The sequence below is a fragment of the Microcaecilia unicolor genome, chromosome 1 (assembly GCF_901765095.1).
Source record: "Microcaecilia unicolor chromosome 1, aMicUni1.1, whole genome shotgun sequence".
NCBI lineage: Eukaryota > Metazoa > Chordata > Amphibia > Gymnophiona > Siphonopidae > Microcaecilia > Microcaecilia unicolor.
In genome coordinates, this window is record NC_044031.1 from 44,116,096 (window position 1) to 44,138,367 (window position 22,272).

The 22,272-nt window shown below is 49.9% G+C and overlaps 1 protein-coding gene across 1 annotated transcript in view; it reads left to right on the top strand.

The window, feature by feature from the left end:
- SMARCC1 (SWI/SNF related, matrix associated, actin dependent regulator of chromatin subfamily c member 1) overlaps nt 1-22,272 on the top strand; it is a 542,893-nt gene that overhangs the window by 363,049 nt on the left and 157,572 nt on the right. The window contains 2 exon segments of the mRNA XM_030196622.1: nt 1,834-2,092; nt 9,079-9,240. Coding sequence (XP_030052482.1) covers nt 1,834-2,092; nt 9,079-9,240 — 421 coding nt within the window.

Below are 22,272 nucleotides of genomic sequence, written 5' to 3' on the forward strand. Positions count from 1 at the left end.
CTCTGGCAAAATTTTTTTTTTTTTGCTATGTTCTTGCCGATTCCCAGGCCGACGCGGATCATCGACCCAGTTGTGAGAATAATCAGATTGCTGTCTTCAGAGAATACCTGCTACAGGTAAGTATTTTCGCTTTCTCTCTATTGCTTTGAATTGTTATTTTTGTTTATTAAATATTTCTTCTTGTAAACCACTTTGAACCTATTCAGGATTTAGAGGGTTATAAGTGATTAGATTAGATCTACATTTCTGAACTTTCAGTGCCTCCATATACCACTTCCTCTGATGGACTGGCCTTATCCATTTGGTTTGAACTGGCACCATCTCTTCTAAAGCATCCCCAGTTATCTTAACACCATTTCTCCATCAAATCATTCACTGACTTTCCCTCCTACAATTCCCAACTCTTCCCAACGTTCCACATCCCCGTTACCTCTCCCTTGCCTACCACCCTAATAGTGCCCCTTTTCATGACCTATGTTTTTCTAATTACCTTACTGTGGTATCGGTTTTATGCCCTCCCTCTCCCCACCTGAACCTGCTATTTCTGATAAATATTTTCCATTATAAAAATCAATCCTGGGTATGCCCTCGCTGATCTGTAGGCTCCTTCACCACCTGCAGCAAGTCCCCCACATCCAACGAGGAAGCTAGTAGCTGGATTTTGGAATAGCTCCTTTCAACAACATGGATATTAACTCGCCTAATATCGTATATTCTGAAAATGGCAATCACACCACTAAAACTCAATTACCTCTTCTCAAACCTGAACCACCAATCCGAGCTGGACATAATGTAATAACACCCCAATGCCAGTTTTGTCTCCCATTTCAATAAAAAAAATCTTCAGTTCCCTTTGGGCAAACTGCCACTACCATATTCCTTTCACAACACTATAACATGTAATAATGCTAAATTCCATACATTGCCTTCTACCCACCCTACCCCCACCACACCTGTTGATCCTGCTCTCATTTGTTCTATTTTACTTCTGCACATTAAACCCCCAGTGTGCATACCTACCCCTTCCTCACATATTTCCAATCCACTGTGCAACATTTGACTCCTTCCTTCCCATCACCCCACACTTATCCACCTCCCCCCTAAATCCTACCAATTTACCACCAAGCCATCCCACTCTCTTCATCCCTACTTTGAATTCTAATACAAGTACCTCAAATACTACCTCCATGTACACTAACAGAACTTTTTACATATAATAAAGCATGATCCTCTTAAAAAAAAAAACCAGAATCTCCTTGGGTCTCCTCAGGTCTCACAAAAGGGTGTGCCTCTTTGCCATGCCCCTCATTGCTGTATCAATATCAGCAAGCCTGCGTCAGTGTGCTGTAGAGCGGCAGCTCTTAAGTACCTCCCGACTCTGGGGCATTTGGAGCCATGCTCTCATGCTTGACAGAACAGGAACTGCAGCGAGCAGCTGTTACAGGTACTAAATGGGCAGATGGTTCTCATCATTCCTAGACAGTTTTTCAGGATTAATCAGACACATAATCCCACTCAACTCTTGATAGTTGATTTTGAGCTTTAAACTAGGGCTGAACATGCTCAGAACTGTACACTAAACAGCCCAGGATCCAAGTCCTGCTGCTTCCAATAGCATATGGGACTATAAGCAAGTTACTTGTTCCCTATTGCCTTTGGAAAGCACGTAGACTGTAAGCACTTTGCAACATTACGTATTCTACCTGTGTATAATTTTTGAAAGTGTTCTGGTTTAGGGTGCTATATAAATATAAGTTAAAGGGGTCTATTCCATATATATTTATTACTGTAGAAACTGATATCATCAGTAATGCTTCTTTTCTTCTATTTCAGGCTCTGGAAATGTACAAAGATGACTGGAATAAGGTTTCGGAGCATGTAGGCAGCCGCACTCAGGATGAATGCATTCTCCACTTCCTAAGGCTTCCCATTGAAGACCCTTATTTGGAGAATTCAGATGCATCACTTGGTCCTCTGGCTTATCAGCCTGTCCCCTTTAGCCAGTCTGGAAATCCTGTTATGAGTACAGTTGCTTTCTTGGCTTCTGTGGTGGACCCCAGAGTGGCATCAGCTGCAGCCAAAGCTGCTCTAGGTACCTCCCCCACTTGCTTGCTATATAAAGATTATGCAAAAAGAAAATTTCATTAAAACAGATACCTTTTTTGATGCTCATGTTTTCTTCAGCTTCCTTCCTCCAGTAGAATAATTTAAACTGTACATAAATTTTAACTTTTTAACTTAAATGTTTCTGGCATGCATAGAATAAGAATATTAGTATTACAAGCTGTTTCAAATAGGCAATTTCAAGAATCAAATTAAAACCTGTTTCAACTTCTACCCAACCAGTTTTACAAAAAATTGAGATTGGGACAAATGTTCTACCTATAAGCTTATACTCCTGATCTTCAAAGTGTTGCACTCAAGTCAACCGCCTTACTTATCAAGAGAAGTTATACTATGTACCCCAGTTAGGAGTCATCGTCTTCAGACCAAAAGCTACTTTTCATTCCTTCATTTAAACTGATTCATTTTGACACCATTTATTCAAAACTTGTCATTCTCCGAGGACAAGCAGGCTGCTTGTTCTCACGACTGGGGTGACGTCCGCGGCAGCCCCCACCAACCGGAAAAAGCTTCGCGGGCGGTCCGCACGCGGGGCACGCCCACCGCGCATGCGCGGCCGTCTTCCCGCTCGTGCGTGACCGTTCCCGCCAGTCTTTTCTTTTCCGCGCCTGAGGAGAGTCGTGCCGTCGCCGCTCTCCCTTCGCAGCCCCGGAAAGACCGTCGCGTTTACGCGATTTTGTTTAGTTTTGTTTAGTTTTATTCGGTTGCCGCGTGCCCCAGTTTTCTTTCTTCAAAAAAAAAAAAAAAGAGCATGCGCTCCTTTTTTCCCTCGTTTCTAGCGAGGGCGTCGCGTTGCGGCCTTGTGGCCGCGCGATCGATTTATTTTTTCGAGGTGTGATTTCCGCCACCATCGACGACTTTAACTTCGCCGACGCGATTTTTCCGTCGATGTCCTCGAAGGTCCCGAGTGGATTTAAGAAGTGTGGTCGGTGCGGCCGGCCGATCTCGCAGACCGACACCCACGCTTGGTGCCTCCAGTGCCTCGGGCCGGAGCACAATATCAAGTCGTGTTCTCTGTGTCTCGGTCTCCGGAAACGGACTCAGGTTGCGAGGCAAGTTCTGCGGGACCGCCTTTTTGGAACTTGCGCCGGCCCCTCGACTTCGACGGCATCGGTATCGACGCCCGGTCCTTCGGTACCGGTATCGATGCCCGAAAAATCGGCATCGATGGCATCGACCCCAGGAGAACAGGTCCCGTCGGCCCGCCGGTCCTCCGGTGAGGGTAGAGGTGAGAGACCGCGTGGGCAGTCGGCCCCGGTCACTCCTTCAGCCCGTGGCCCTCGGGACCGAACCCTGTCTGACCCGGTTCCTCGGGACCGAGGGGGATCGACCTCCTCCTCCTCCATACCACCCTGCACCGGTGACGGGCACCGTAAGAAGGCTAAGAAGCACCGTCACCGGTCGCCCTCGACACATCCGGCTCTCGGTACCGGAGAGGAGTCGACGCCGAAGCGTCTGCGTCGAGAGAAGAGGTCCCCCTCGGTGGTGGAGGTACCGCCACGTCAGGGTCCCAGCACTTCGGTGCAGTCTCCTGGACCCGAGCAGCTTCCGGCACCGATGCCTCTACCGGCCCCCACGTCTTTCCCGACAGCGGGCCTGGACGAGTGCCTCCGAGCCATCCTTCCGGGGATCCTGGAAGGGCTGATGCGCCAGGCTGCACCCCCGGCGCCGATGACTGTGGCGCTGGCGAGCTCTAGCCCAGTGCCGAGGCCGTCGACGACGACGACGCTTGCGGCGCCGGTCTCGACCGCCACGCAGGTGGAGTCGACGTCGATGGAGGGAGCTTCGTCCCCGCCGGCGCGGGAGTCCACCGCTCGACGACATCGAGGCCCCGGCGCCTCGACGTCGAGCCGGGCCCGGTTCAGGACTCAGCTACATGAGCTTATGTCCGATACCGAGGAAGAGGCCTCATGGGGGGAAGAGGAGGACCCCAGATATTTCTCCTCAGAGGAGTCTGCGGGCCTTCCCTCGGACCCCACGCCTTCACCCGAGAGGAAGCTCTCACCTCCTGAGAGTCTCTCTTTTGCCTCCTTTGTGCGGGATATGTCTATTTGCATTCCCTTTCCCGTGGTCTCTGTGGATGAGCCGAGGGCTGAGATGCTCGAGGTCCTCGACTATCCATCACCACCTAGAGAGTCCACCACGGTACCGCTGCACAATGTCCTCAAGGAGACACTGCTTCGGAACTGGATGCGACCATTATCTAATCCCACCATCCCCAAGAAAGCAGAGTCCCAGTACAGGATCCACTCTGACCCAGAGTTAATGCTGCCACAATTGCCCCATGACTCGGCGGTCGTGGATTCTGCTCTCAAGAGGGCACGGAGTTCGAGGGATACCGCCTCGGCGCCCCCGGGGCGGGAGTCTCGCACTCTGGACTCGTTTGGGAGGAAGGCCTACCAATCCTCCATGCTCGTGACCCGCATCCAGTCATACCAGCTCTATACGAGCATCCACATGCGGAACAATGTGAAGCAACTGGCGGACCTGGTCGACAAGCTCCCGCCGGAGCAGTCCAGGCCTTATCAGGAGGTGGTCAGGCAGCTGAAGGCGTGCAGAAAGTTCCTGTCCAGGGGTATCTATGACAAGGTATAGTGATGCGCAGGCTCTCATGGCTGCGTGCCTCTGACCTGGACAACCGCACCCAGCAGAGACTGGCCGACGTCCCTTGCCGGGGGGATAACATTTTTGGTGAGAAGGTCGAGCAGCTGGTGGACCAACTGCATCAGCGGGAAACCGCCCTCGACAAGCTCTCCCACCGGGCGCCTTCAGCATCCACCTCAGCAGATGGACGTTTTTCCCGGGCCCGGCAGGCTGCGCCCTATTCCTTTGCAAGGCGTAGGTACACCCAGCCGGCCCGAAGGGCTCGCCAGGCACAGGGACAGCCCCAGCGCGCTCGTTCTCGTCAACAGCGTGCGCCTAAGCAGCCCCCTGCGCCTCCACAGCAAAAGCCGGTGACAGGCTTTTGACTGGATCCACGGGAACATAGCCGCCCTCGAAGTGTCCGTACCGGACGATCTGCCGGTCGGAGGGAGGTTAACATTTTTTCACCAAAGGTGGCCTCTCATAACCTCCGACCAGTGGGTTCTCCAAATAGTGCGGTGCGGATACGCCCTGAATTTGGCCTCCCTGCCACCAAATTGTCCTCCGGGAGCTCAATCCTTCAGCTCCCATCACAAGCAGGTACTTGCAGAGGAACTCTCCGCCCTTCTCAGCGCCAATGCGGTCGAGCCCGTACCACCCGGGCAGGAAGGGCAGGGATTCTATTCCAGGTACTTCCTTGTGGAAAAGAAAACAGGGGGGATGCGTCCCATCCTAGACCTGAGAGGCCTGAACAAATTCCTGGTCAAAGAAAAGTTCAGGATGCTTTCCTTGGGCACCCTTCTGCCAATGATTCAGAAAAACGATTGGCTATGTTCCCTGGATTTAAAGGATGCATACACTCACATCCCGATACTGCCAGCTCACAGACAGTATCTCAGATTCCACCTGGGCGCACGGCACTTTCAGTATTGTGTGCTGCCCTTTGGGCTCGCCTCTGCCCCACGAGTGTTTACAAAGTGCCTCGTGGTGGTGGCGGCGTATCTACGCAAGCTGGGAGTGCACGTGTTCCCATATCTCGACGATTGGCTGGTCAAGAACACCTCGGAGGCAGGAGCCCTCCGGTCCATGCAGTGCACTACTCAACTCCTGGAGCTGCTGGGGTTTGTGATAAATTACCCAAAGTCCCATCTCCAGCCAACCCAGTCTCTGGAATTCATAGGAGCTCTGCTGAATACCCAGACGGCTCAGGCCTTCCTTCCCGAAGCGAGGGCCAACAACCTCTTGTCCCTGGCTTCGCAGACCAGAGCGTCTCAGCAGGTCACAGCTCGGCAGATGTTGAGACTTCTGGGTCATATGGCCTCCACAGTCCATGTGACTCCCATGGCTCGTCTTCACATGAGATCTGCTCAATGGACCCTAGCTTCCCAGTGGGTTCAAGCCACCGGGAATCTAGAAGATGTCATCCGCCTCTCCACCAGTTGCCGCACTTCACTGCTCTGGTGGACCATCCGGACCAATTTGACCCTGGGACGTCCATTCCAAATTCCGCAGCCCACGAAAGTGCTGACGACGGATGCATCTCGCCTGGGGTGGGGAGCTCATGTCGATGGGCTTCACACCCAGGGTTTGTGGTCCCTCCAGGTAAAGGATCTGCAGATCAACCTCCTGGAGCTCCGAGCGATCTGGAACGCACTGAAGGCTTTCAGAGACCGGCTGTCCTACCAAATTATTCAAATTCGGACAGACAATCAGGTTGTAATGTATTACACCAACAAGCAGGGGGGCACCGGATCTCGCCCCTTGTGTCAGGAAGCCGTCGGCATGTGGCGGTGGGCTTGCCAGTTCGGCATGCTCCTCCAAGCCACATACCTGGCAGGTGTAAACAACAGTCTGGCCGACAGACTGAGCAGAGTCATGCAACCGCACGAGTGGTCGCTTCATTCCAGAGTGGTACGCAAGATCTTCCGAGAGTGGGGCACCCCCTCGGTGGACCTTTTCGCCTCTCAGACGAACCACAAGCTGCCTCTGTTCTGTTCCAGACTACAGGCCCACGGCAGACTGGCGTCGGATGCCTTTCTCCTCCATTGGGGGACCGGCCTCCTGTATGCTTATCCTCCCATACCTTTGGTGGGGAAGACCTTACTGAAGCTCAAGCAAGACCACGGCACCATGATTCTGATAGCGCCCTTTTGGCCCCGTCAGATCTGGTTCCCTCTTCTTCTGGAGTTGTCCTCAGAAGAACCGTGGAGATTGGAGTGTTTTCCGACTCTCATTTCGCAGAACGACGGAGCGTTGCTGCACCCCAACCTTCAGTCTCTGGCTCTCACGGCCTGGATGTTGAGGGCGTAGACTTTGCTTCGTTGGGTCTGTCTGAGGGTGTCTCCCGTGTCTTGCTTGCCTCTAGGAAGGATTCCACTAAAAAGAGTTACTTTTTCAAGTGGAGGCGGTTTGTCGTTTGGTGTGAGAGCAAGGCCCTAGAACCTCGTTCTTGCCCTGCACAGAACCTGCTTGAATACCTTCTGCACTTATCGGAGTCTGGCCTCAAGACCAACTCAGTAAGGAATCACCTTAGTGCGATTAGTGCTTACCATTATCGTGTGGAAGGTAAAGCCATCTCTGGAGAGCCTTTAGTCGTTCGATTCATGAGAGGCTTGCTTTTGTCAAAGCCCCCTGTCAAGCCTCCTGCAGTGTCATGGGATCTCAACGTCGTCCTCACCCAGCTGATGAGACCTCCTTTTGAGCCACTGAATACCTGTCATCTGAAGTACTTGACCTGGAAGGTCATTTTCTTGGTGGCAGTTACTTCAGCTCGTAGGGTCAGTGAGCTTCAAGCCCTAGTAGCTCATGCTCCATATACCAAATTTCACCACAACAGAGTAGTGCTCCGCACCCACCCAAAGTTCCTGCCGAAGGTGGTGTCGGAGTTCCATCTTAACCAGTCAATTGTCTTGCCAACATTCTTCCCCAGGCCGCATACCCGCCCTGCTGAACGTCAGTTGCACACATTGGAGTGCAAGAGAGCATTGGCCTTCTACTTGGAGCGGACACAGCCCCACAGACAGTCCGCCCAATTGTTTGTTTCTTTCGACCCTAACAGGCTAGGGGTCGCTGTCGGGAAACGCACCATCTCCAATTGGCTAGCAGATTGCATTTCCTTCACTTACGCCCAGGCTGGGCTGGCTCTTGAGGGTCATGTCACGGCTCATAGTGTCAGAGCCATGGCAGCGTCAGTGGCCCACTTGAAGTCAGCCACTATTGAAGAGATTTGCAAGGCTGCGACGTGGTCATCTGTCCACACATTCACATCACATTACTGCCTCCAGCAGGATACCCGACGCGACAGTCGGTTCGGGCAGTCGGTGCTGCAGAATCTGTTTGGGGTGTAAATCCAACTCCACCCTCCAGGACCAGAATTTATTCTGGTCAGGCTGCACTCTCAGTTAGTTGTTCTTCGTAGGTCAATTTCTGTTATGCCCTCGCCGTTGCGAGGTTCAATTGACCTGGGTTCTTGTTTTGAGTGAGCCTGAGAGCTAGGGATACCCCAGCTTGTCCTCGGAGAAAGTGAATGATACACACCTGTAGCAGGTGTTCTCCGAGGACAGCAGGCTGATTGTTCTCACCTACCCTCCCTCCTCCCCTTTGGAGTTGCGTTTTCATGTTGTTTCTTGCTTGTCATTCAACTGGCGGGAACGGTCACGCACGAGCGGGAAGACGGCCGCACATGCGCGGTGGGCGTGCCCCGCGTGCGGACCGCCCGCGAAGCTTTTTCCGGTTGGTGGGGGCTGCCGCGGACGTCACCCCAGTCGTGAGAACAATCAGCCTGCTGTCCTCGGAGAACACCTGCTACAGGTATGTATCATTCACTGTATCAGTGGTCCAAAACTATGGAACTTATTTTAACCCTATCTTTGATTGGAATGTAGTCTTGACAAATTTAAAACAGAATTAGACATTCCTTTTCCAAGATGCCTGTTATGATACTGTCTTAGTCAGGGCATATATGTACATTCTGCTGTGACCCTGCTCTCCTTCCCTGTCATCTCCTCTGACCCAATCTGTCTCCTCTCCTTCCTTTTATTATTCTTTCCTATTGAAATTGTGGTTCCTTTCATTGCCTTATTGTATTGTAAATTTGTGAACCACCTAGATAGTTTTTACTGTTGGTGCGGTATATTAAATAAAACTAAACTTGAAGAACAAACTGAGAAGTAACCCACTGATGTGTGGCCCATTCCTATTGAATATAGATAGCGTATTTAGCAATTTAAGGGTCGGCTGTATATTGTTTTTAAGCAGACTCATGCAAAGCTTAATTTGTCCCTGCAACTTTGTGCTGTTCGTTGTAGCAGTGGTTTCTTGAGGCACTAGAATAACTGAGGATTTACTGGGTTTTTTTCCCCCTTTCCTCAGAGGAGTTTTCTCGGGTCCGGGAGGAGGTACCTTTAGAATTGGTAGAAGCCCATGTTAAGAAGGTACAAGAAGCAGCCAGGATATCTGGGAAAGTCGATCCCACGTATGGGCTGGAGCATAGCTGCATTGCAGGAACTGGTTCAAACGATCCTGGTAATTCTGGTAGGTCCAAAGAGATTTTCTTCCTTCCCAGGGATTAGGTCAATTAAATCTTTTGGTCAAAGGTGTGTTTGTGAATGATGTAAATATGAATCACAAGAGAAATATAATTTTTTTAAAATCCTTTGTTTTGACTCCTCTTTTGGATGTCTCAAGTTGTCTTCCAGATATCTTTCTTTGCCAGTAATGGTTCTTTTTTTTGTCGTTTCAAAAAACTTTATTGAAAATTATCAGTAATACATCCAATAGAATCTAAAGATCAAACCCCCCTGCCCCCCACCCCAAAATACCCCAATAGGGTCTCTCTCCTAAGACAAAAGCACTCAGCCTCCATGTATTGCACCTTGGGATAAAGTCTAAGTAAGCACAGTTTCAGTCATCCTCTGTTCTGTGGGTTGGACCTCCGTGTTCGATAGCAGTTCCAAATCTTATGACATTTTGGAATTTGGCCATTTTTAATCACTGTTAACTCAAACATTAAGCAAAGATAATCCAATTTATGTAGATATAATGAGCGAGCTGGTATCATTGAATTCTTCCAGGCTGCTGCCAAAGCTAGGCGTGCACTGTGAACAGATGAATCTCCAAACTGTGCTGTGAGGGCTACCCCAAAAGGTCTATGATGCAACAAACAGTGTTCCTCCTTCAAGGCATAAGAGCCCCCTAAACGCTGCTGCACCAGAGACTGAACATTCTGCCGATATGGTTGGACAAGGGGATAAGTCCACCAGATATGGTACATATCCCCTCGCAGTTCACTGTTCCGCCAACAAAGTCCCTTACTACATTTACAAAGTCGCAACAAGTGCTGCGATGTATAATACCAGCAGTACAACATTTTGTGTCCATTTTCAATTAGTGCACTATTGACAGATGGTTTAAGTAGAATTGTAAAACTCATTTACCATTTCTTCCTCTCATATGTGATCCCTAGGTTGCGTTCTCAACCATGAATATAAGGATCTAAAGGTGAATAAGCCAAGAGCAAGGCCTGATAGAGCAAGAAATACAGCCTTGCTCCCTACCACCGGGCATTGCTTTCTCTAAAAGAGTCTTATCTAAACTGCCTCCTCAGGCTTTCCTTAAGATATAGTCTCTCATTTGCCCATAATGAAAGACCTGGTGTGGAGTTAATCCATATATCTTCTTGGAGGTCTTGATAAGAATAAATTTCCCCCTCCTCCCAAATCTGACCCAAAGTCACAAGCCCTTCGGCTTCCCATTGGCTATAACACCCTATCCTCCCGTCCCGCCCGAAATCCAGGGGCATATTGAATGACTTTGCAAGAAGCATATTCTAGTAGGGAAGAATTTCTTTCGTATAGTGTACCAGGTCTGAAGAGGACCTCCTATACCCCCTGGCAGCTGTCTAATGCAGCTTAAGAGCTCTGCATTAGGCAGCCTTGGAATAGCCCATAATGGGACAGAGCCCATCCAGTGCTGCTCCATCTGCACCCACACCTTGGGGAAATGTGCCACCCAGTCTGTCAGAATATGAAGCTGTGCAGCCTGAAAATAAAGTAAGAAATCTGCATCCCTCCCAGGTTTTTACAATAAAACCAGCACCCTTGTGGGGGGGGGGGGGGGGGGGGGAGACACTTATTCCAATTATAGCGAAATACCTATTTTTAAACGCTGAAAAAGGTGGGTACTTGAAGGGGCAAAGCCATAAACAGATAGGTCAACTTTGGTAGGAACATTATTTTAACTGCATTTATTCTTCCCAGACAGGAAATATTAAGGCCCTCTCATCTGTATAGGTCACCAAACAGTTCCTCCATCCTAACAGAGAGATTAGTAGCATAAAGGTCAAATACATTAGAAGTCAGATCAATACTCAAATAGCATATATGATAGGGAGCCCAATGAGTACAGAAACCTTCCCTGTAATAAGACCACCAAAGCCCTTTTCAGGGTAGCATTTAAAATTTCAGATTTTGTCATATTTATTTTAAAATGAAATAAGACTGCATATATAGTAGGGACCATTTAGGATCCGTAAGGGTAAGAAGAATGTCATAAGCAAAAAGTTGTTGTTTATATTCCTCCCCAGCAAAGCCCAGCTATTTTGGGATGATGTTGTCTAGATTGCACTAAAAGTTAATTTCAGTAGTAAACAGTGGGGATAATAAGTACCATTTATTTTGATACAGTCTTCTGGCTGAGCATAAATCTGGGTAAACCAGGTAAGAAAACGGCCAGAAAATCCCATTCTACTCAGTATGATAAACAAAAAAGGCCAGTGAACCTTGTCAAATGCCTTTTCGGCATCAAATGACAGGAACAGCACTGGAATCTGAGCAGTGTGGGCCTGCTGGATAAGATGGATCGCTCTGCAAACATAATTATAACCTGATTGATCTAAGTGAATCAGAGAGGGTAACACGCTTTGGACCTTCTGTGTGAGTATTTTGGTAAAAATTTTATAGTCTGTATTTAATAGAAAGATAGGTCTATATGTGGTATAAAGCAAGGGATCTTTTCCCGGTTTGGACAGTACGGTTATAGCCTCCAGTCTCCACGAGTCCGGCAAGTGCCCCCTGACTCCAAAAAATTTAAAGCACAAAGAATTAATGGAGCCAGATGCCTCCCAAAGCATTTGTAACACTTACTGGAAAATCCATCTGGTCCGGGAGATTTGCCAATGGGTAAGTTTTTTTTTTGTTTTGTTTTTTTTTCCCTTTTTTTTTGAATCGCCTAAGAATATATTATCACTCTCTGACAGATATCCTAGGAATATCAAAAGGTTACAGATAAAATTGTATTCTCCGAGGACAAGCAGGCTGCTTGTTCTCACTGATGGGTTGACGTCCTCGGCAGCCCCCTCCATCGGAAAGTTTACTAGCAAAGGCCTTTGCTAGTCCTCGCGCGCCCATGCGCGGCCGTCTTCCCGCCCGAAACCGGCTCGAGCCGGCCAGTCTTCTTTCGTCCGCGCTCGGTACGGTCGTGTTACGCCGTTCGTGCCCCAGAGAGTCGACCTCGCGCGTCCTTTTCGACGTGTTTTTTTGCAGTTTTTTCCTTGAAAAAGTTCGGGAAGCGCTCCGGTAGTGTTCCGGAAGACCCTTTCGGGTTTTCTGCCCTTCCCGTATTTCTCAGTTTTGCCCCGTAAGTTTTCTTTCGTTGTCGGGGTAGGCCTCTTTTGGCCTCGGTCGAGATTTTTCTCCCTCTAAATTTTGGTGCTCCAATTTTCGCCATTTCGGCTTTTGATTTCGCCGGCGTGATTTTTCCGCCCATGACATCGAAGCCTTCCAGCGGCTTCAAGAAGTGCACCCAGTGCGCCCGGGTAATCTCGCTCACTGATAGGCACTCTGCGTGTCTTCAGTGTCTAGGGGCCCAGCACCGCCCTCAGAACTGCAGTCTGTGTTCCCTGTTACAAAGGCGGACTCAGGTAGCGAGATTAGCCCAGTGAAACGTTTTGTTCTCGGGCTCTTCGTCGGCATCGGCACCGGAGGCATCGAGTGCATCGACGTCGTCAGCGTCCGGACCATCTTCCTTGGCTGCCGCTCCATCGACTGCATCGAGGCATCGGACCTCTGCATCGGCGCCGAGGCATCGGGCGACTGCATCGACGTCGGTGGTACCGAGACTTCGTCTGCTGATGTCGTCGGACGGAGGTGCATCGTCAGGAGTGCAGGTGAGGGCTGTCCATTCCCCTGCTGGTGGCGGTGAGCCTTCGGGTGGGTCTCCTCCTACCCTGAGGGCTGCTGCGGTACAGCCCCCCCGGGATCGACCCTCTTCGGTCTCGGCCCCGAGGAAGCGACGGATGGATTCTACGTCCTCCTCGTCGGTGCCGGGGAGCTCCGGTGACATGCTTCGGAAGAAGTCGAAGAAGCATCGACACCGGTCTCCTCCCCATGTCGGCACCGAGAGCTCTGGGTCGCCGAGGGATTCGGCACCCAGCAGGCATCGGCACCGAGAGGACCGCTCACCCTCTGTTCAGGAGGTGTCGATGCGCTCCACTCTGGACAGCCCGGAACAGCCTCCTCGCCCGGAACAGGTTCTGACGTCGACGCCTGCATCGACCTCTCAGCCTTTCTCTGCAGCCGCTCTAAACGAGAGCCTCCGGGCCGTTCTCCCAGAGATTCTGGGAGAGCTGTTGTGCCCTACCCCTCCGGTACCGGCGGTGCTTGCGCCTCCGGTACCGTCGAGCGTGGCGCCGGCTGGCCCATCGCCCAGGTTGAGGTCCCCGACGTCGGTACCGCGTGCGGTGCCGACAGCGGCCACCTCCCAGGAAGGCTCCCCGACTACGTCAGCGGAGGGAGCTTCGCCGATGCGGGCGAGGGAGTCTACCTCTCGACGCCCCCATCGTGGACGTGGCTCCACAGAGTCGAGTCGGGCGAGGTTGCAGACACAGGTCCGTGAACTTGTGTCTGACACCGAGGGTGAGGCCTCGTGGGAAGAGGAAGAAGACCCCAGATATTTCTCTGATGAGGAGTCTGAAGGTCTTCCTTCCGATCCCACTCCCTCTCCTGAGAGACAGCTTTCTCCTCCCGAGAGTCTGTCTTTCGCTTCCTTTGTCCGGGAGATGTCTACGGCCATCCCCTTCCCGGTGGTTGTGGAGGACGAGCCCAGGGCTGAAATGTTTGAGCTCCTGGACTATCCTTCTCCACCTAAGGAAGCGTCCACTGTTCCCTTGCACCATGTCCTGAAAAAGACATTGCTTGCGAACTGGACCAAGCCACTAAGTAACCCCCACATTCCCAAGAAGATTGAGTCCCAGTACCGGATCCATGGGGACCCAGAGCTGATGCGCACTCAGTTGCCTCATGACTCTGGAGTTGTGGATCTGGCCCTAAAGAAGGCTAAGAGTTCTAGGGAGCATGCTTCGGCGCCCCCGGGCAAAGACCCTAGAACCTTGGACTCCTTTGGGAGGAAGGCCTACCATTCTTCTATGCTCGTGGCCAAGATCCAGTCTTACCAGCTCTACACGAGCATACACATGCGGAACAATGTGCGGCAGTTGGCGGGCTTGGTTGATGCTCTTCCCCCTGAGCAAGCCAAGCCTTTTCAGGAGGTGGTCAGGCAGCTGAAGGCGTGCAGAAAATTCCTGGCCAGAGGAGTTTGACACTTTTGATGTTGCGTCCAGGGCCGCTGCTCAAGGTGTGGTGATTCGCAGGCTCTCATGGCTGCGTGCCGCCGACCTGGAGAATAGACTCCAGCAGCGGATTGCGGACTCGCCTTGCCGTGCGGACAACATTTTTGGAGAAAAAGTCGAGCAGGTGGTAGAGTCTCTCCACCAGCGGGACACCGCATTCGACAAGTTCTCCCGCCGGCAGCCTTCAGCCTCTACCTCTACAGGTAGACGATTTTTCGGGGGAAGGAAGACTGGTCCCTATGCTTCTGGTAAGCGTAGGTACAATCCTCCTTCCCGACAGCCTGCGGCCCAGGCTAAGCCCCAGCGCGCTCGCTCTCGTCAGCAGCGTGCGCCTCAGCAAGGCCCCGCGGCTCCCCAGCAAAAGCAAGGGGCGAGCTTTTGACTGGCTCCAGCAGAGCATAGCCGACATCCAAGTGTCAGTGCCGGGCGACCTGCCGGTCGGGGGGAGGTTGAAAGCTTTTCACCAAAGGTGGCCTCTCATAACCTCCGATCAGTGGGTTCTCCAAATAGTCCGGCAGGGATACACCCTCAATTTGGCCTCAAAACCTCCAAATTGTCCACCGGGAGCTCAGTCTTACAGCTTCCAGCACAAGCAGGTACTTGCAGAGGAACTCTCCGCCCTTCTCAGCGCCAATGCGGTCGAGCCCGTGCCATCCGGGCAAGAAGGGCTGGGATTCTATTCCAGGTACTTCCTTGTGGAAAAGAAAATAGGGGGGATGCGTCCCATCCTAGACCTAAGGGCCCTGAACAAATATCTCGTAAAAGAAAAGTTCAGGATGCTTTCCCTGGGCACCCTTCTCCCCATGATTCAGCAAAACGATTGGCTATGCTCTCTGGACTTGAAGGATGCCTACACACACATCCCGATACTGCCAGCTCACAGACAGTATCTGCGATTTCAGTTGGGCACACGCCACTTCCAGTACTGTGTGCTACCCTTTGGGCTCGCCTCTGCGCCCAGAGTGTTCACAAAGTGCCTAGCTGTGGTAGCAGCGGCACTTCGCAGGCTGGGAGTGCACGTGTTCCCATATCTCGACGATTGGCTGGTGAAGAACACATCCGAGGCAGGAGCCCTGCAGTCCATGCAGATGACTATTCGCCTCCTGGAGCTACTGGGGTTTGTGATAAATTACCCAAAGTCCCATCTTCTCCCAGTGCAGAAACTCGAATTCATAGGAGCCCTGCTGGATTCTCGGACGGCTCGCGCCTATCTCCCAGAGGCGAGGGCCAACAACTTGTTGTCCCTCGTCTCGCGGGTGCGTGCGTCCCAGCAGATCACAGCTCGGCAGATGTTGAGATTGCTGGGCCACATGGCCTCCACAGTTCATGTGACTCCCATGGCCCGCCTTCACATGAGATCTGCTCAATGGACCCTAGCCTCTCAGTGGTATCAGGCCGCTGGGGGTCTAGAGGACGTGATCCACCTGTCCACGAGTTTTCTCAAATCCCTGTATTGGTGGACGATTTTCTCCAATTTGACTCTGGGACGTCCCTTCCAAATTCCTCAGCCACAAAAAGTGCTGACCACGGATGCGTCTCTCCTGGGATGGGGAGCTCATGTCGATGGGCTTCATACCCAAGGAAGTTGGTCCCTCCAAGAACGCGATCTACAGATCAATCTTCTGGAGTTGCGAGCGATCTGGAACGCTCTGAAGGCTTTCAGAGATCGGCTGTCCCACCAAATTATCCAAATTCAGACAGACAACCAGGTTGCCATGTACTATGTCAACAAGCAGGGGGGCACCGGATCTCGCCCCCTGTGTCAGGAAGCCGTCAGCATGTGGCTCTGGGCTCGCCGTCACGGCATGGTGCTCCAAGCCACATATCTGGCAGGCGTAAACAACAGTCTGGCCGACAAACTGAGCAGGATTATGCAACCTCACGAATGGTCGCTCAACTCCCGAGTGGTGCGCCAGATCTTCCAAGCGTGGGGCACCCCCTTGGTGGATCTCTTCGCATCTCGAGCGAACCACAAAGTCCCTCAGTTCTGTTCCAGGCTTCAGGCCCCCGGCAGACTAGCATCGGATGCCTTCCTCCTGGATTGGGGGGAGGGCCTGCTGTATGCTTATCCTCCCATCCCTCTGGTGGGGAAGACTTTGTTGAAACTCAAGCAAGACCGAGGCACCATGATTCTGATTGCTCCTTTTTGGCCGCGTCAGATCTGGTTCCCCCTTCTTCTGGAGTTATCCTCCGAAGAACCGTGGAGATTGGAGTGTTTTCCGACCCTCATCACACAGGACGAGGGGGCGCTTCTGCATCCCAACCTCCAGTCTCTGGCTCTCACGGCCTGGATGTTGAGGGCGTAGACTTTGCCTCTTTGGGTCTGTCAGAGGGTGTCTCCCGCATCTTGCTTGCTTCCAGGAAAGACTCCACTAAGAGAAGTTACTTCTTCCATTGGAGGAGGTTTGCCGTCTGGTGTGACAGCAAGGCCCTAGATCCTCGCTCTTGTCCTACACAGACCCTGCTTGAATACCTTCTGCACTTGTCTGAGTCTGGTCTCAAGACCAACTCTGTAAGAGTTCACCTTAGTGCAATCAGTGCATACCATTACCGTGTGGAAGGTAAGCCGATCTCAGGACAGCCTTTAGTTGTTCGCTTCATGAGAGGTTTGCTTTTGTCAAAGCCCCCTGTCAAGCCTCCTACAGTGTCATGGGATCTCAATGTCGTTCTCACCCAGCTGATGAAACCTCCTTTTGAGCCACTGAATTCCTGCCATCTGAAGTACTTGACCTGGAAGGTCATTTTCTTGGTGGCAGTTACTTCAGCTCGTAGAGTCAGTGAGCTTCAGGCCCTGGTAGCCCAGGCCCCTTACACCAATTTCATCATAACAGAGTAGTCCTCCGCACTCACCCTAAGTTCTTGCCAAAGGTCGTGTCGGAGTTCCATCTGAACCAGTCAATTGTCTTGCCAACATTCTTTCCCCGTCCTCATTCCTGCCCTGCTGAACGTCAGCTGCACACATTGGACTGCAAGAGAGCATTGGCCTTCTACCTGGAGCGGACACAGCCCCACAGACAGTCCGCCCAATTGTTTGTTTCTTTTGATCCCAATAGGAGGGGAGTGGCTGTAGGGAAACGCACCATATCCAATTGGCTAGCAGATTGCATTTCCTTCACTTACGCCCAGGCGGGGCTGGCTCTTGAGGGTCATGTCACGGCTCATAATGTTAGAGCCATGGCTGCGTCGGTAGCCCACTTGAAGTCAGCCTCCATTGAAGAAATTTGCAAAGCTGCGACGTGGTCATCTGTCCACACATTCACATCTCATTACTGCCTGCAGCAGGATACCCGACGCGACAGTCGGTTCGGGCAGTCAGTTCTTCAGAACCTGTTTGGGCTTTAGGATCCAACTCCACCCCCCGAGGGCCCTGTTTGTTCTGTTCCAGGCTACACTCTCAGTTAGTTGGTAAATTTTTTAGGTCAATCTCAGTTATGTCCTCGCCGTTGCGAGGCCCAATTGACCATGGTTGTTGTTTTGAGTGAGCCTGGGGGCTAGGGATACCCCATCAGTGAGAACAAGCAGCCTGCTTGTCCTCGGAGAAAGCGAATGCTACATACCTGTAGAAGGTATTCTCCGAGGACAGCAGGCTGATTGTTCTCACAAACCCGCCCGCCTCCCCTTTGGAGTTGAGTCTTCCCTTGAAGTGTATTGTCTTGCTACATACTGGACTGGCCGGCTCGAGCCGGTTTCGGGCGGGAAGACGGCCGCGCATGCGCGGTGCGCATGGGCGCGCGAGGACTAGCAAAGGCCTTTGCTAGTAAACTTTCCGATGGAGGGGGCTGCCGAGGACGTCAACCCATCAGTGAGAACAATCAGCCTGCTGTCCTCGGAGAATACCTTCTACAGGTATGTAGCATTCGCTTTTCCTCCTCTTGGTGGTGGTAGTGGTGGGGGGGGGATATGTCAGGTGTGTAAAGCTGCGCATTACAATGGACAGTAGTATCTTGAATTCCCGTCGTCGAGGTATGGAGAACCCCACTCGTCCTGGATGGAGCCTGTGTGTGACTGTCCTGCTTTTTTTTTTTTTTTGTAGCTTACGATTCAAGAGGCGGCTCGCCTTATTACCAAATTAAAAGTGTATCACTTCTGTTAATTGCAACGCACAAAGCTCCACCTGGAGAGCATAGAGAGATCTCCCTCTGGAGAAGCAGCACTCCGCTTTTTAGCCTGAGATTCCAAAGCCGCTATCCTTGCCCGGAGATCCTGCTCCACACATCCACACACTCTTGCGTAGTCTTTAGATGAGCCTGCAAATCAGTGAGTTTCTCACAAATGACAGCTTTATGCCCCTTCCATAGCATAAGTGGGTCAACCTCCCCATTATTATATTGTATGTATTATAAAAGATCATTTTCTAACTGGTTCTCGTCAATGGGATCTTATCATTAAAACGCCAATACCCAGTGCCTCCTTGATCCACCTCTACGGTGAGTTCCAATTGCAAGGGAGAATGGTTGGACCATGTCTGGGGCCATATCTGAAGTGCCTTTGTCCTCCTCTGAATGGATAAATCTCCAAACCAACTATCTGCTCAGTTTCAGCAAAACGTTTCTGAACCAGGGCAGTATTCTCTTCCCCTCCGCAAAGGTCCAGCTGTATTCTGGAAAAAATATGGCATACAGATCTACAAAAAAACATAGGGAGAGAGGCCGTGTTTCAGACCAGAAAATGGCGGATAAGAGCACGCCTCCGTCTCCTTCACCAAGCTCTGCATGGGCCGTTGAGATAGTGTCTGAAGTGAGCGCAGCTATGGAATCCTCTATGGAGTGTCAATTTCAACGTATTATGGATAAACTGGACACCATGGAATCCAATTTTGCTTCCATTACTAAAGATGTCCAGTTGCTGATGCGGAGGATTTGGTGAGGGCTCTGGAGGACCACCAGCCACAGTTGGACACACACAATACCTTAGTCTGAAAGCTAAATTGGACGAACTGGAGAACCGCTCTCAGCGGAATAATCTTCGGCTGGTCGGCCTTATGGAGACTCTCCCTGAGGCTGACTTCCGAATTTTTTTTTTGGAAAAATGGCTGGCAGATACACTCTTTACCATGTACCACCGGTCCTCTGCTCATCGAACATGCGCATCGGATGCGACAACGGTGGGAATCTTCAAACCGTCCAAGAGTTGTCATATTCCATCTACTTAACTATGTGCACACAATAGAGATTTTAAAAGCGCTACAGGGAGGAAAACATCTAACCACTTGTAACCACTCGCCTCCACCTACCCTCCTCTCTTCCTTCCCGTTCACATTAATTGATTTGATTTGCTTACTTTATTTTTTTTTATTTTTTTTTTCTATTAGATTGTAAGCTCTTTGAGCAGGGACTGTCTTTCTTCTATGTTTGTGCAGCGCTGCGTACGCCTTGTAGCGCTATAGAAATGCTAAATAGTAGTAGTAGTAAAATATGAAGACCATTTAATGCTCTGCTTTCAAGATTATTCAGCAGAGGTGGGGAAAACATTTGCTCCCATTTGCACAGACTTAGTGAAACCACATCCGATTTAACTTGGCGTACCCGGCAAAGCTGTGGATTTTTCATAATGGAGCTACGCATGACTTTGATTCTGCAGCAGAAACTTCCCAGTTTACAGCGGGGCTGTCTTCTGTGGCCCTGTGCTGAGATGTACTCTCTAACCTTGTACCATTTGGGAACTAACTCTTAGAGTAATGTAGTGAGAGACAAACAGAGCTTCCAGATAACAGAGAAGCGGATTCCTACAAACTTTATGGACTCATACGGATGATCAGAAGCAAATTCCGGCACTAGAGGCTTTTAGTACCATGCTGGCTTTTAGTACCATGCTAGCGTTTGCTACTGACCCATGATTAGAGTCCCCGAGCACGTGAAACACGCTTGCGGGCTCTGAACGCAGCTAGCATGCAAATGCATTCAAAACAGGGCTCTTAGTGCAAATAGCCTGCAAAATGGCGGCGCCCTGCCCAGTGTATCCTGGGATGTGCTGGGCAGGGCTTCACACTGTGAATAATACAAAACCTGAAAAAATCCTAACTTAGCATACATGTAGCAAACATGTCATATGACCAGGGCTATAGAGTTGGTACACCAAACCTTTGACTCCTCTATTTTTCTACTGTCCAACTGACTCCTGCTATGTATAGTAAATATGAAAGGAATTTGATTAATTACAGAAACTTAGGATGTTTTTTTATATACAAAATTAGGATTAATAGACTACAAAATATATTTATCTGAAGTTTGAACAAAGAGCCTAACATAGCATAGTAACATTACTCCTGAGTCTGCCCCCCTTCAACCTCATGTCCTGTAGTTCTACCACCTTCCCGTCTCCGGAAAAGGTTTGTTCGCGGATTAATACCTTTCAAATATTTGAACATCTGTATCATGTCACCCCTGTTTCTCTTTTCCTCCAAGGTATACACGTGTGGACCTCCTTTTGGTACAATTCTGTGGGGTCTCCGTTCAGTTCATTGTAATATGAAGGATCGTGCAATTGATTTTGCAGCGTCTTCTTACAGGAATTGATTCGTTTGTAAGAGATTCGGCTCGCTTGATTAGTATACTTCAAAGCACGAACATTCATCATGATAATTTACAACTCATTTCCATGGATGTTGTCTCGTTATATAAGCGAATACCTCACACGGAGGCTTTGAAAATAATTGACACACATTTGAATAAACTGGAATTGTCTATCGGAAAAATACAATTACTCAATAAAATGGCGGACAGAGTGATCACCACGAACTATTTTTTGTTTGAAGATCGTTATTACATACAAACGAATGGCATAGCCATGGGAGCTACAGTTGCCCCTACAATAGCATGCTTGTATATGGCGAAATTTGAAGAGCAATATATACAAGGTTGTAAATTTGGCCCCCACATTAAAATATGGAAAAGATTCATAGATGATGTTTTCCTAGCATGGTCAGGGGACCTGGAACTATTGGAGGAATTCTTAATGTATATCAACAGTTGTGATCGATTTATTAAATTTGAAACTACAGTGAGAGGAAATCAATTAATTTAGATATAACCATTAGGCTTAATACTGATGGTTTCAATACCACGGTATATCGAAAACCCACAGATACCAACACGTTATTACATTTTAAGAGTTTCCATCCACATACATCTAAGACAGGTATTCCGATTGGACAATTTTTATGGCTCAGGAAACTATGCAGTAATGCAGAAACCATGCAAAACCGCTTCAAACAAAGCGGTTATCCTAATAATATCATCAGGAAAGCATTGAAACGAGCAGGTAACACACATCAACAGTGGTTGTTACAACCGGCAAAAAAAAGACAGGGACCATGATAAATTTACATGTGTTCTGCCCCATTCGGCGCAAACAGGACAATTAAAACATATTATAAGAAAACATTGGCCCATGTTATCTCTCCTTAACATCACGGAAAATCCGCTATTTGCATTCACAAGATCTAGGAACATGGGAGAGCTGTTAAAGCAGCGGATGGACGGAAATTCAGAATCCATAAAACCAGGAGAGGGAAGCCACAAACCATGCTCTAAATGTGTGTATTGTAAATACGAATGGACAATAACATCAGTAACCAGTCCAAACGCAGGGAAACCATACTGGATTTTAATGAACACAGATTGTAACTCATCGCATTTAGTTTATGGAATCATATGCCCATGTACAAAATGGTACATAGGGTACACAACCAGAAAAATAAAACAAAGAATTGCAGAGCATATCAGCAACCTTTGCATAAAAAAGAAAGATGCCCCGATTGGTTGATCATTGTGAGGACAAAAAACATGGACTGGATGATCTAAAGTATGTAGTTCTAACCCAAATAAAATCAATGCTTGGAGGGGCAGGTATCAAAATACTAAAACGGAAAGAACAAAGACTAATCTTCCAGTGGAATACCGTCACACCCCACGAATTGAACCGTGAGGTTGAGTGGTTAA